This window comes from Rhinolophus sinicus, chromosome 17 (assembly GCF_057876585.1).
Source record: "Rhinolophus sinicus isolate RSI-liver-muscle chromosome 17, RSI-T2T, whole genome shotgun sequence".
Taxonomy (NCBI): domain Eukaryota; kingdom Metazoa; phylum Chordata; class Mammalia; order Chiroptera; family Rhinolophidae; genus Rhinolophus; species Rhinolophus sinicus.
In genome coordinates this window covers 206,568,812-206,581,410 of record NC_142517.1, presented here as the reverse complement: position 1 = coordinate 206,581,410, position 12,599 = coordinate 206,568,812, and the positions used below count along the sequence as shown (strand labels likewise).

The following is a 12,599-nucleotide window of genomic DNA, read 5'->3' as shown; positions in this document are numbered from 1 at the left end:
TCTTTTGGTTGCTAGTAAGTGACACTCAGCCTGAAGAATCATTAAAAAAAACAAACACAAAAGGCAGGAATTTGTTGGCCCAGATAAGCAGAAAAAGGAAGAGGTGTTGCTAGAGACAAATGCCACCGTCTCTGCTTCTTCCTGGATGGTGGGTGCCTCGTTCTCTCCTCCTACAGACAGGGATGTGACAGCTGGCAATTAGCATTTCAGTTCCACTGCTTAGGAATGGTGACAGTGTCTCCACCTCATGGCCCAGCACCTTTTTTAGAAAAAATACAGTTGACATACAATATTATATAGTTTCATGCGACCCCAGCTCCCTTTGCCCCGCTCTTCTGGCACTTTATCCAGGCTCTATGCCCTACCTTCTACCAGTAAACGCAAGGTCCCCAGTAAACACAGGCCCTGCCCTTCTGGACCTGTAGGTCACTGGCAGAAGCAGTGACTGGCAGTTAGTAGCAGTGCCACGACATTCAGCACACAGGGCAGGTGTGTTTCCGGGCAGTGTGAGCAGCAGTGTGCCAAGTGGGAAGGTGTCCAAGGAACATTCAGATTAACCATCTGGTGGTCCTCAGTTATCAGTAACACAGGAAGAAAGGCTGCAAGCTAGTTCCTGGAAGGTGGCAGCCTGGGAGTGAAATGATGCTGACACTTGGGGCCAACACCAAGATCTGAGGATATGTAGAAACATGTGGACAGAGGCCTCTGGAGTAGCCGCCTGCCCACCGCCCATGCCACCCTTTGGGCTCGCCGTTCTAGGGGACCCACACTGCCCTGCTCCTCCCAAGTTGCCTGGTATGGTACGAGGTCCACTCAGCATTCTGCCTCAGGCTGTGTCTCCTTGCACACTCCTTCTGCCAGTGGGGTGCCGGGAAACGTTTAACAACTGGCTCTGGGTGGGGGGAATCCTAGTTTGTCATGTTTGCCAATTTCTGTGGTGTGAATATTCCCAGGATGGCCAATTTCAAGCTACCAAAGTGACGTCACTGAACAGAGTTGGGAAGAGACGATCATCATTATATGGTATTTTCTCCATACAGGTACAGCAGGTATAAATAACCTCCAGGACACAGACAATAGTGAGCGTCATCAAACAATTAAAAAGGGATGAGTTTTGCATATTTATTACCTTTGTTTTCAATCGAATTTATTTAATTGTAAGTTCATGTAATTTAAGTTTTGGTCATGGCTATGATTAACACGAGCTCATAGAATTCCTGAAAACGTAGCGATCTTGCCCAGGTGCCAGAGGAGGGCCTGGTGGACTCCCAACTCGCAGGGCTCCTCAAGACCACTGTTCCGTGGCCCTTGCTTCGGCCCCCCCTCGTAGAGCTCATGCCAACAACCTGTCCCCTCTTCCTTCTCTAGGACGCCCCCCATTCACGTCCTATCAGTGCCTTCAGCATCTCGCTCGTCACTATAGCTTTTCCCAGGGTCAGGCTGACCTCTGGCCCAACATTCTGGGGGCACTGCTTTCTGGTTGGTGGCCTCAGGTGGCCCATCTCTCCTCCATCTCCGACAATGGTGGCCGCCCTCTGTCGTTTCAACCTGGCACTGGTGCTCTGCCCTGGACTGTAGCCATCTACAAAGGCCAGAAATTCTTCCCTAAGATGCACAGCAACTCAAGGGCCAGTGGGACTGTGTCTCCTGTTGAGAGTTTAGCTAAACTACTTCTGATGCTGTTGTGGCAACACCCATTTTGTGTGGCTAAGTGGCCTGCAGGGGCCTTGAACTGACACTAGCCCCCCCTCGAGTGCATGGCCGAACAGCAGCCCTGAGTCAGAATAAGTGTGAATTCCTGCTATGACTTCCCTGTGGCCCTGGTGAGAAATGGTCGCCCCCACCTCCCAGTGCCTTCCCCTTGTGTGCCCCTCAGGTAAGACCATGGAACTGACCAAAACTGCTGCTCTTTTTGGTTTGAATTGATCAACCCAGCTTTAGTCCAGGAACCCTAGAAACACTCCCCTCACGGACCCTACTGAAGGCATGTGCCTGTACCTGCCGGGACCTCCCATGCGGCCCCTCTTGGAGAGCTGTGTAGTCCAGGACCTGTGAGAAATAAGCTTCTCTGTTTCACTTTCTCTTGTGGTCTTTCACCCAGGGCTCCACTTGACAAACATTAATTTAACAAAATCACACACTCCACGTCCCAGTAGCCCCACAGGATATGTTTGTTGAACTGAATTAAGAAGGGGAGGTTACACCACAGTGGAAAAATCACCCTGAAAGATTTGGTTCTGAGAAGTGAGGTAAGTTCTGGACATCTTCTATGTGGTAGATTGTTTTGGTCATGCCCTGGGTAGGTCAGTTTGCCTGTATCCTGGTCCTTCCATACAGACTGCTTTGGCCAAGGGGTGAGCAGTAAACATGATGCAAGTAGGAACTTGACTAGTACTTGGGCTTGGCTTCTCTTACTGCAGCTGGAGACCTGAGACCACGATGTGAACGAGCCCAAGCTCGCTTGCTGGAGGATGAGAGCCCTCACGGAGGAGAACCAGCCAACAGCCAGCAGCCACTGCCAGCCATGAGTGAGGCCCTTGCCTGCCCTCTCACCACAGATGAACGCCTGGGTCCAGCCAAACCCAACAGCACTGTCCGTCTGGGCCCAGCCCCCATTGCTGATCCACATAACTGTAAAGCTAGTAAATTGTTGTTTTTAGCTACTAAGTTCTGGGGGTAGTTTGTTGTGTGCAAAAGTGAACAGAATCATTCCTTAGCACAACTTACCACTGACAGTGTTGGGAGAGATGAAGGTGGGCAGGTGGGCAGGCCCAGCACCCCAGCTACGAGGCTGTGCCATCGGCTCACCGGAGGGACGAGGAGCCCCCAGAACCCAGATGGGGATGCGGGAGGCTTGGGGAGCATTCATCCTGCACACAGAATGTAAGGGGGCGCCCCCAAACTTGGTAGTCAAGATAAATAATATTTTAATGAAATATTAAAAAAAATCAAATCAGCAAACTCTGGCCCATGAGCTGGCTGCCTGTTTTTATAATAAAAAGTTTTGTTGAAATCGGGTTTGGGATTAGGGTTTGGCAAGCAAGGTATGGTGATACAGGTAGGTGCAGGGTCAGATCTAGTTTTTATGAAAAAGTTTGCTGTTTTGTTTGTCATGGATGTTTTGGTATCATTCTCATTTATCTGTGCGCTTGTTTTTCATTTAGCTCTTGATTTGGGCCAAATCCTTCCCAATTTACTGAGTGACCCCTGGTATTTGACTGGATCTCAAACCTCTGTCTGCCTATTATAGTTCCACCAAGGATCATAATTTAAGCTATTTCCAGACACTTACACCTCGCTGTGGAGGAAGCAAATGAGATCAAGGTCTACACAGGAGAAATTAGGGAGTCAGCTTCCAGAGGCAGAGGAGCCACCATTTTTCTTTATTTTATTTTATTTATTTATTTAGCCACCATTTTTCAAAAGCCCCACAGGTGCTTCTCTGCGGCTTTCCTGGGTAGCTCTCACGGGCCAGTCTTGGCAACTGGATGGTAAGAACTCCAGATGACCATTTTGGTTCATTTATGTACAGGTACCCTGCTTTTCCAGTTTGTTTTTATGAAAAACCTACATTAGTATCCGTTTTCACTAATCAGAAGAAATCCAAAGAGGATTTTCACTTTTACAGAAAAAGGCGAGTTGCAAAAACAGTGTTCAGTGTTTGGCAGGGAGCCGTTATAGAGGGGCAGCAAAGGGGCCGCCAAGCTCTGTCCCCCGGATCTACACTTAGCATCTCAGTATCAAGCCACCAGAGCTCCGAGCTCTGTCTGGGACCATCTGTGCCTTATCTTGATTGATTCTATGCGTCCCTTAGCAAGATGTGTCCCTAAGGCATCAGAAAAGCCTGAGAGTTCGTAATAAGGGTGTTACACTTAGCATAAAACTGGACGTAATTAAGTGTTTTCATTATGGTGAATGAAATAAAGACATTGTGTGTTTGTTGAATTTTGGGTCTAAGAACACTCAAAAAATTTTCCATATAATTAATTGTAATAATTTCTTCACTTGACGCCATTTTAGCTTACGAATGATTTCACAGAACACTCTGCTTTGCGATGGCGGGGGGGACCCTGCATTTGATGCCCACCCCCCTCATAGAACTTGTTTATATCCAACCCCAGCAAACTTAGGGAGGCCAGCAGATAGGTGGGCTGTTTATGAATAAACTGTTGGTATTTTAAAAAGTTTCTTGGGTGTAGAAGTGTGTGTCTGCAAAGAAGATTCTCCAGGGTGTGGTTTGGAGGCCCAGGGGTATTTTCTTTCTCTGGAGAACCACCCAAACTGCACCTGGTGAGCTCAGTATAGTTTGACCCTGAGTAGGCTACTTCCCTCATCTCTTAAAAGACAGTCTTTTCTTTTCCCGGAATCGCCAGACATTTATAAATCAGTCTTCAGCTCATTTGTAGGCTCGAGGGAGAAAACAGCCTTCACATCAGGTAGACATTGGGCCGAAACGGATGACTCCCACCCACTCTGGATTTCTGGAGTTGGGGCTGCTCCCACGCTCAGGCAGGGGAGAGGCCATGCCAGTCGGCGGCATCTGAGGAATCTGAAGGGGGCGGGTTTACTGGAGAGAACAGAGAAATTTTTCCATTACGCTCCTCTCCTGTTTCTGTGCAACCACTCTTTTCAACGGTTCACCACAAAGTGATTCTACTTCAGGGATCCGTCTCTGCTTTTCCGGTCTGTCCATATCAATGACACTGGAGATAAGCTTTTGTGTTTTCTCTGTACCTCCTCAGGTCAAGTCAGGAATTCAGAGAGTGCCTGGAGGCTGCCATTTCCAAGAAGGCAGAGAAGTGTTCTCCAAAGCTTCTCCCCCAGGAACACAGAGGGGCTCACACATTTCCAGAGAATCAGCATGTGGCCGCAGGGCCAGTCACACAATCATGGAGTTCTAATGTGCCCAGCCTTGTGCCACTGCCAAAAACTCATGAGATTAACCCAATGTCCCTGCCCGTGCCAAGTTTATGGTCCTCTCAAGAGTCTCCAGCCTCTTGCCTGCTCCAACGCTCTTCTGTTTACCAACTCGGCCTGCTCTCCTGAGGCATCAGAAGGCCACTGAAAAGTGCAATGTTGTCCAGTGTCACAATGCCTCCACTAAAGGGCCTGGCCAAGGCAGATGGAGTGCCTGGGGAAAACATGTGACTGTATTCACACACACAAGTGCCATCCAAACACTGATTAACTTATCTCAATATGTCTATTTTAATTGAGGTCAGACCCTGCTACTAGCTTTGGTACCATTTCAGATATGGAGGCCTTGCTGGCTCTGCAGGAGAATTTCCTTTCTCTGTCCTATGACCTGAGCCCTGATGTCACTCGCGGCAGGAATGGGCACAGGCCTCCCTCAGGGGGACTAGTCATTTTGCCTGTGGAGCTGTTTGCGGTTGAGGTCTTAATGGAGGGAAGGACACAGGTTGTTAAACTGGTCAACCCTCTAAGCTTTTAAAACACATGTGCCGAAGCTCAGGGCTGCTCTGGACCAGCCACATTCTGAGCTATACCGGGGGTGCCAAACAAATGTATACACATAACTTGTATTCATCTTTTGTTGTCAGTCTATGTTGAGTATTACAATTTTAATACAGTTTTTCCTTTCTTAAAATGTGTATACATTTTTTTGGGGGCACTATCTGTATGGGAACTAACAGTCTTCTTACCAGATTTTAAAAGAGGAAGAAAATATCAAGTCTGCTGCTCAGGCACATGGCTTGAGAATGAGTTTCTCTTACTTTAAGTCCCTTTTGTTTCTTCGTAGTTGGTCCAAGTGAGAAAAGCTGGTTTCCGCTGAGGCCACGGCCCAGCTCTGGCTGAGTTCTCTGGGCCCCACACAAGCTCCCGGATGGACAGGCTTGCTGGTTTGTCTCATGCTGTCTACCCAGCTATGTGCCTGTGACAGCCCTGTCATCCTGTGTGTGTGCAGGGCGACCAGGGAAGGACAATGACAGGGCCTCCCCAACCCTCCCCATCTGGCTGTGCCAGCTGTGCCAGGAACAGAAAAGGAGCCTGGGTCCGGGGGCTGCATGGGCCCGTGCTTGGCCTGCCTGGAGAGCCGCCCTCTCCTCAGCTCGCCGTCCTCTCCTAGCCACCCAGAGGCTCGTAGACAACTGTCTTCCACATCTGTCTCCCACATCTGTCACCTGCAGCTGCCAGCTTGCCAAGAACAGGAACCTGGTCGGTTCTCTTGCAGTGGGACGGTGACACTGGGGAAGAAACCATCCTCACTTCCTGTGAGATTGGCTGCCTGGAGAAGAAAAAGCAGAGCAAGCTGCCAGCACCAAGGTGGTCTCCGTACAGAGCCCCCTCTGTCACATACAATCTGTTCTTTCAACCGGCTCTGTGCAAACAGAATAAAGAGAATCTTCCGTCTCCCAGGTCATCTGCTCTGCAGCCAGGGCATGGCTTGTTTGGCCACACTCTTTCCTCACAGGAAGCAGGCTGCTTGGCATGGGGCACTCAGTGAGTTTTGCTGGCAATTGCTCATGTGTTTGTTGAGGACACAGGACATAAATCCACTGCTTGCTGAGCTCTTCACATTGGCTGGGGCCATGCAGTGCTGTTGGCTGTGGCGGGGCCAGCCAGCCCATCAGCAACTGGGTGTTGTTATTGCGAGCATTATTACCTGGGGTCCCTGGTAGGGTGCAGCCTGGAAGCCGCACAGTGTTAGAGAGGGCCTGTCTGCCTCTCCTGGCCACGCTTTCCCTGTATGGGCTGGTGCTTCCTCTGGCCTGGTGTGAGGAAGCAGCTTGACCTGGCCCGCAGGTGGGGAGACGTGGGTGGGGCTTCCCTGTGTGTTTCCCAGCAGATAGGCGCTGGGAGAGGGGGGAGGGCCCAGCAGGCTTCCAGGCCATGGCCCATGAGCCACACTTCAATTCCAGCAGGTCCCCAGTTGGCCAGAGCACCCAGGGCCATGTCAGGAAGGGAATAGGGCAGGGAGGGCTGGGGACAGCACACAGAAATGCGTATATCCTGTGACTGATTTTATGCTGCATGACATTCTTTTGTTCTGCTTCTCTTTTGTTGTCCCTTATTTTCAGTAAAGCTCTTTGCAAAGGTTCAGGCTCAGCTGGGGAGTGGAGGGGGGTGGTCATCTAGCCCAGGCTGGGAGGGGACAGAGGGAGAAGCGGTCTTTATAGAGAGCAAAAGAGTGGGAGGGGGGCCCCCACCCTCAGTCCCTCTGCTGGCCTCTCCACCGCTTGTCTACGAAGAGGCACCGATTCTGTGACTTGGAGGTTGCCTCCCACCAGAAGGCAGGTCTGATATTTCAGGGATGACCACGCAAGCCCCACAGAGGGGGCTTTTATCCTTGAGTGGCACTGCGTGGATGGTCTCACTCCATCAGCTAGTGTATGAGCCCTGAGGCCAAAGGCAATTTCATGAATGGAGAGATTAATGGAGAAATGGTCCCTAGGCCAAGGAAGCCCCGCTTGGGCACTGGTCCTTTGGGGAGGAGAAGCTGGCCTTTCCCATGGGAAAGGAGCCGGGTCCACCAGGGGAAGCCCAGAGCCCTTCCCGCCAGGCTGACTTACTCTGCAGGCCCTTCCCGGAGGCTGCTGTGGACCCAGGGCGGCTGGCCTGCTGGGGGCCACCCCAGGAGAACTGAGGGGCTAGAGCCGATGCCTTGGCCTTGGGTGGGTTCAGGTCCAGGATCTCCGGGGTGCGGGGGGTCCGGAGCTTGCAAGTGAAGGCTGATGAAAGTTCCCTAGAACAAAATGTGCCATCTAGAGTCACAGCAGGAAGGAAGGACTCCCCGTTCTGAGCACAGATGGAAGCCGGCAGGCACTGTCCTGGGCACGGGGTGGGAGTGGGTAGAACAGGGCACCCAGATGCTTATGTCCCTGTCTCCATGGAGCTCGCATTCTAGGGGAGGATGGAGAAAATCAATACGTGCTAAGGAGGAGATAAGCAGGGAAGGGCAATGGGAAACGTGGGAGAGCACTGAGTGTTGGGATGGCTACAGACGGCCTGGTCCGTAGGAAAATGTTCGCCAAAGATGTCCAGGTCCTAATCCCTGGAATTGTACGTGAAAAAGGGGAACTGAGGTTGCCAATCTGCTGATTTTAAAATAGGGAGATTACCCTGGATTATCGGGGTGGGCCCAAGGCAATTACAGGGGTCCTTGGAAGTGGGAGAGGCAGAAGAAGTCACAGAAATAGGCATGACGATGGAAGAAAGGCGCAGAAATGCAAGGTTGCTGGCTTTGGGGATGGAGGGACCATGAGCCAAAGTGGGCAGGCGTCACTGAGCTAGAAGCCAGACAGCACAGAAAAGAGGTTCTCCCTAAGAATTCCAGAAAGGAATGTGTCCTGTGGACACCTTGATTCCAGCCCAGTGAGATCTGGGATTGGGCTTCTAACCCACAGAACTGTAAGACAGTAAATGTGTGTTGTTCAGGTCACTACACTTCTGGTAATTTGTTAGAGGAGCAATAGGAAACGCGTTTTAGATGGCTGGCCAGAGAAGACCTTGCTGAGAAGGTGATATTCAACCCCCAAATGATCCTGTGAAGCAGGCATTACTACCCCATTTTTCAGACGTAGAAACTGAGGCTCCACGTTCGTAAGTTTTCCCAAATCAAGATCATAACAAACCAAGATCTGAACCCAGTGGGATTTTAAAGCCAGCTGTTGTCTAGACTCCCTCTGGATCCCAGCCACGCAGAGTGTTGGCCAAGTCTTGGAGCTGGCGTGCTCCTGCCCTACAGTGCCTGCAGCCATGAGAGCTCGGTGCTGTTTGACAAGAAGTCTTGGGAGTGGGATCCTGGCTCTGCGACCTCCCAGCCATGCAGCTGAGGCAGGGGACGTGATTACTTCACCCAGTCCTTGGCTCTCTGGCTGTCACTGAGCTGTATACACGCTCACCTCTTGCTTCAACTGCTGGGGCCCTTGCTAACTACATGCCTATTTTCTTGACTTTAACTCTGGAGGCTGAGTGCCTCGTTGTCATCCAGGGTTGTTGTCACCACTGAACGAGCAGCTCCCAGCACACAGCAGATGCTTCGGAAATGGCAGGTCCTTCCCTAAGTGGATGCCTCAGTCTGTGGGCTGCACACAAGCCAAACAGCTGTTGAGCTTGGCAAGTGAGGACAGGGAGATGATGACAGGATGCAGGGCTTCCCAGTGGGCAGCGGGGAGCACTATGGGAGCTGTAGGATCCAGTGGCAAGTGAGGGGGGAGGGGGTGCCCTGGAAGGGCCCAGACTCTCAGTCCCGCTCTGCTGCTCTCTGATTGGTGACTGAAGGTAAGCAAGTCTGCTGACGTTTCAGGAGCCTCAGTTTCCCCACCTGTAAAATGTCCATAGGATGGTTGAGATGATCCAGTGAGGTTGTGCCTTGGACCCAGTTGTTGGAAGCGCCACATAAATGTGGGTTACAGCTCTGGGAGTGGAACTTGGGAGGAAACTGAAGAATTTTTTATTTGATTCATTTATATATTCCTACATGCCCTTTTTCTTTTTTACATTGAGAATATATCACTTTAATAAGTAGAAAAATAAAACTTAAATATCTCAAAGTCTCCAAACTATATTTAGGAAAAGGCTGGCATAAAAACTATACATACTTTAGGCAAGAAATCTTTCATACCAGGCTGGAAAGGATAGGGGAGATTTAGCCCTACCACATTTTTCTAAATTTTAAGATAACTTTTTCTTTAAATAGAGAATTTATTTTTATGTCATTCATAATTCCTCTGACTAGTTTCCATGTTCTACTTTCACTATGCGTGCATGTTTTCACATAGCTGTAGTCCTACTTACATGCTATTCTGGACTGCTCTACTTTCTGGGCCTTATTCCATTCTCTCTCTTTGGTCTGAGTAGACTCCATTATAATTACTTATAATGGTTGTGGACCATTTCATCTGCTTGATATACTGTCATTCATTACGCCTCTCCCCTAACTTTTTGCTTTTCTTTCACTCATCGATAATGCAGATGTGTGCTCAGACCTCTCTGGACACCGGGGATCAAAGATCTACTACACCAGATCCCTGCTCTTGGGAAGATAAGGGCGCTGTTTGATCAGTGAACAAAGATTGTAAAACAATGAGGTGAGTCACATCGCTGATGCTTTTCTTACACATATAAAAGTGCTTTTTAGGGCCGGCCTGGTGGCTCAGGCTGTTAGAGCTCCGTGCTCCTAACTCCGAAGGCTGCCGGTTTGATTCCCCGATGGGCCAGTGGGCTCTCAACCACAAGGTTGCCAGTTCAACTCCTCAAGGCCCAAAAGGGATGGTGGGCTCCGTCCCCTGCAACTAAGATTGAACACGGCACCTTGAGCTGAGCTGCCACTGAGCTCCCGGATGGCTCCAAGGTTGCTGGTTCGACTCCCACAAGGGATGGTGGGCTGTGCCCCCTGCAACTAGCAACGGCAACTGGACCTGGAGCTGAGCTGCGCCCTCCACAACTAAGACTGAAAGGACAACAACTTGAAGCTGAACGGCACCCTCCACAACTAAGATTGAAAGGACAACAACTTGACTTGGAAAAAATGTCCTGGAAGTACACACTGTTCCCCAATAAAGTCCTGTTCCCCTTCCCCAATAAAATCTTTTTTTAAAAAAAAGACATTAAAAAAAAGTTCTTTTTATATCGTCTAGTGAGGTGTTGTTTTTTTTTAACAGTATTTGATTCAAATGATTTCTTTCCTATTTTGCTATTCTATTCTTGATATTTTTATCATTGTGATAGCAGTCAATTATTTTTAAATTGCAGTGAAATGTACATAGCATAAAAATGACCATCTTGAGTGTTTTTAAATGTGGCCCTACTACATTTTAAGAATGAACAACTGAGTGAAACCAGTACAAATGACTCAAGTGAACACTGGAAGCTATTCCAGGTAGTGATAATGGCAGAGGATAAGCCTTAGGTTACCTGGGATGTCTCATCCTGCGATCATGAGACAGGGAGGTCAGGGTTGGAGGAGCTGGCTGTGCAGACCCAGGATGGCTGGCCAGCTTTACCACATGGGGCCTTGAAGCTGATGGGCAGCAAGGTCAAGTTGCAGGGAGGGAAAGGTCTGGGCTCAGGAATCTGTAATCTCCCAAACCCAGGGCAACCAGAAAAGCACCCCATCCCATCTTTTAGCAGAGCAGTGTGGTAATGTATATCAAAACACTTATGTGTGGGTTAATTTTCTGTGTCAGCTTGGTTGGGCCATGGTGACCAGATGTTTGTTCAAATGTTATTCTAGATGTTTCTGTGCAGGTGTTTTTTTGGGAGAGATTAACATTTAAATAGATGGACTTTGAATAAAACAGATTGCTCTTCATAACGTCGGGGGCCTCATCCAATCAGTTGAAGGCCTGAAGAGAAAAAGACTGACATCCCCTGACCAGGAAGGAATTTTGCCAGCAGACTGCCTTTGGACTCAAATTTCAACTCTTCCCTGAGTCCAGCCTGCTGACCCACCTTGCAGATTTTGGACTTGCCAAGACTATACAATCACGTGAGCCAATTCCTTAAAACAAATCCCTCTCTCTATATACATCCTGTCGGTCCTCTTTCTCTGGAGAACTCTGACTACTACACCTTAAGAGCCAGCTCTCTCTTTGCACTAGAATATGACAAGGGTTTGGCCAGGGTAGTGTTGTTGCTGGGGAAAGAGCATCCTCAGACAGGGGCTCCCTCTGGCTGGCTCCTCCCACTAGCATTGGAGAAAGTGGCTCTTGGCAGAGCCCACACCCTATGACGTTCTCCAAACCACACTGGGGCTGCTGAAGGAGGTGGCAGTGTTGACTGAGGACGCTGGCCACTGTCATTAAACTCTACAGGGACGATGATGTCAGGGCCCTCTGGGAAGAAAACCGTGGGACATGGGTGGATGGCTTATGGTAAGGGTCAGCTTGGCCCTGAGTGGCCTCTGCACCCCCTCCCCCAATGGTGAGCTCAGCAGCCTGGGCAGCCAGGAGTCAGAGCCAGGAAATGGCAATGGTTTGGCAGTTGATGGGACCAGATTAAGGCTGAGCAGAAAAAGCACATGGAAAGGAAATTCAAGATAGCAGTCACCTATGACTTAGAAAAAGTAATTTACTGCAGGAACACACGGTGCTGGGTACTAGGAAAAAATGATAAATTACAATCTATGTGTAAATAGGGAGGCGCCCTGCAAGATAGGCAATTATTTGTTAAGCTCATCAATAGGAACATTGTGCAGGAAGGAAGAGCAATAAAAGGCGCCCAGAGCTCCTTACGCTTTACTTGTGTTTGGAATGCTGCTGAGTCATAATCCCGCGGAGCGAGCCCTGAGGCAGAGGCTCCTGTGTCCTTTCAGTTCTCTGGAGCCACCCATGGCATTAAGTACAAACGAAAGTGCTCAGGGGTCCCCTGAGGGGACTCTGCTCCTCAGGCTTCCTTACTGGCTCTCGGTCATTGCTATGGATATATTTCCCTGAGGCTGTAACAAAACTCAGACAGAGGTGGGGGGCAGGGCGGACTGGGGAGAGAACCTAGCAGATGACGGCGAGTATGACAAACTCGCAGAGCTCACACATGTAGGTATCCGTATAAACACGCAGCTCTCCTAGCCTGATTTCCCTGGCCTCCTTGTCTTAGAGTTTCTTTTGGCTGGAAGTACTATATGTGACAGTGTGAGC

The 12,599-nt window shown here is 49.6% G+C and overlaps 1 protein-coding gene across 6 annotated transcripts in view; it reads right to left on the bottom strand.

The window, feature by feature from the left end:
• Positions 1-230: 230 nt before the first annotated feature.
• The window catches only part of ARMC9 (armadillo repeat containing 9), a 136,296-nt gene continuing 123,927 nt past the window's right edge, over positions 231-12,599 (bottom strand). For 3 of the 6 annotated variants that reach the window (XM_019739805.3, XM_019739806.3, XM_088794479.1), the window contains one exon: positions 7,278-7,705. In XM_019739805.3, coding sequence (XP_019595364.3) covers positions 7,411-7,705 — 295 coding nt within the window. In that variant the 3' untranslated portion in view covers positions 7,278-7,410. Of the gene's footprint in view, positions 260-3,376; positions 6,248-6,938; positions 7,105-7,277; positions 7,706-12,599 lie in introns of those variants that run through there. The other 3 variants (XM_074314880.2, XM_019739807.3, XM_019739808.3) reach the window with 3 other exon arrangements.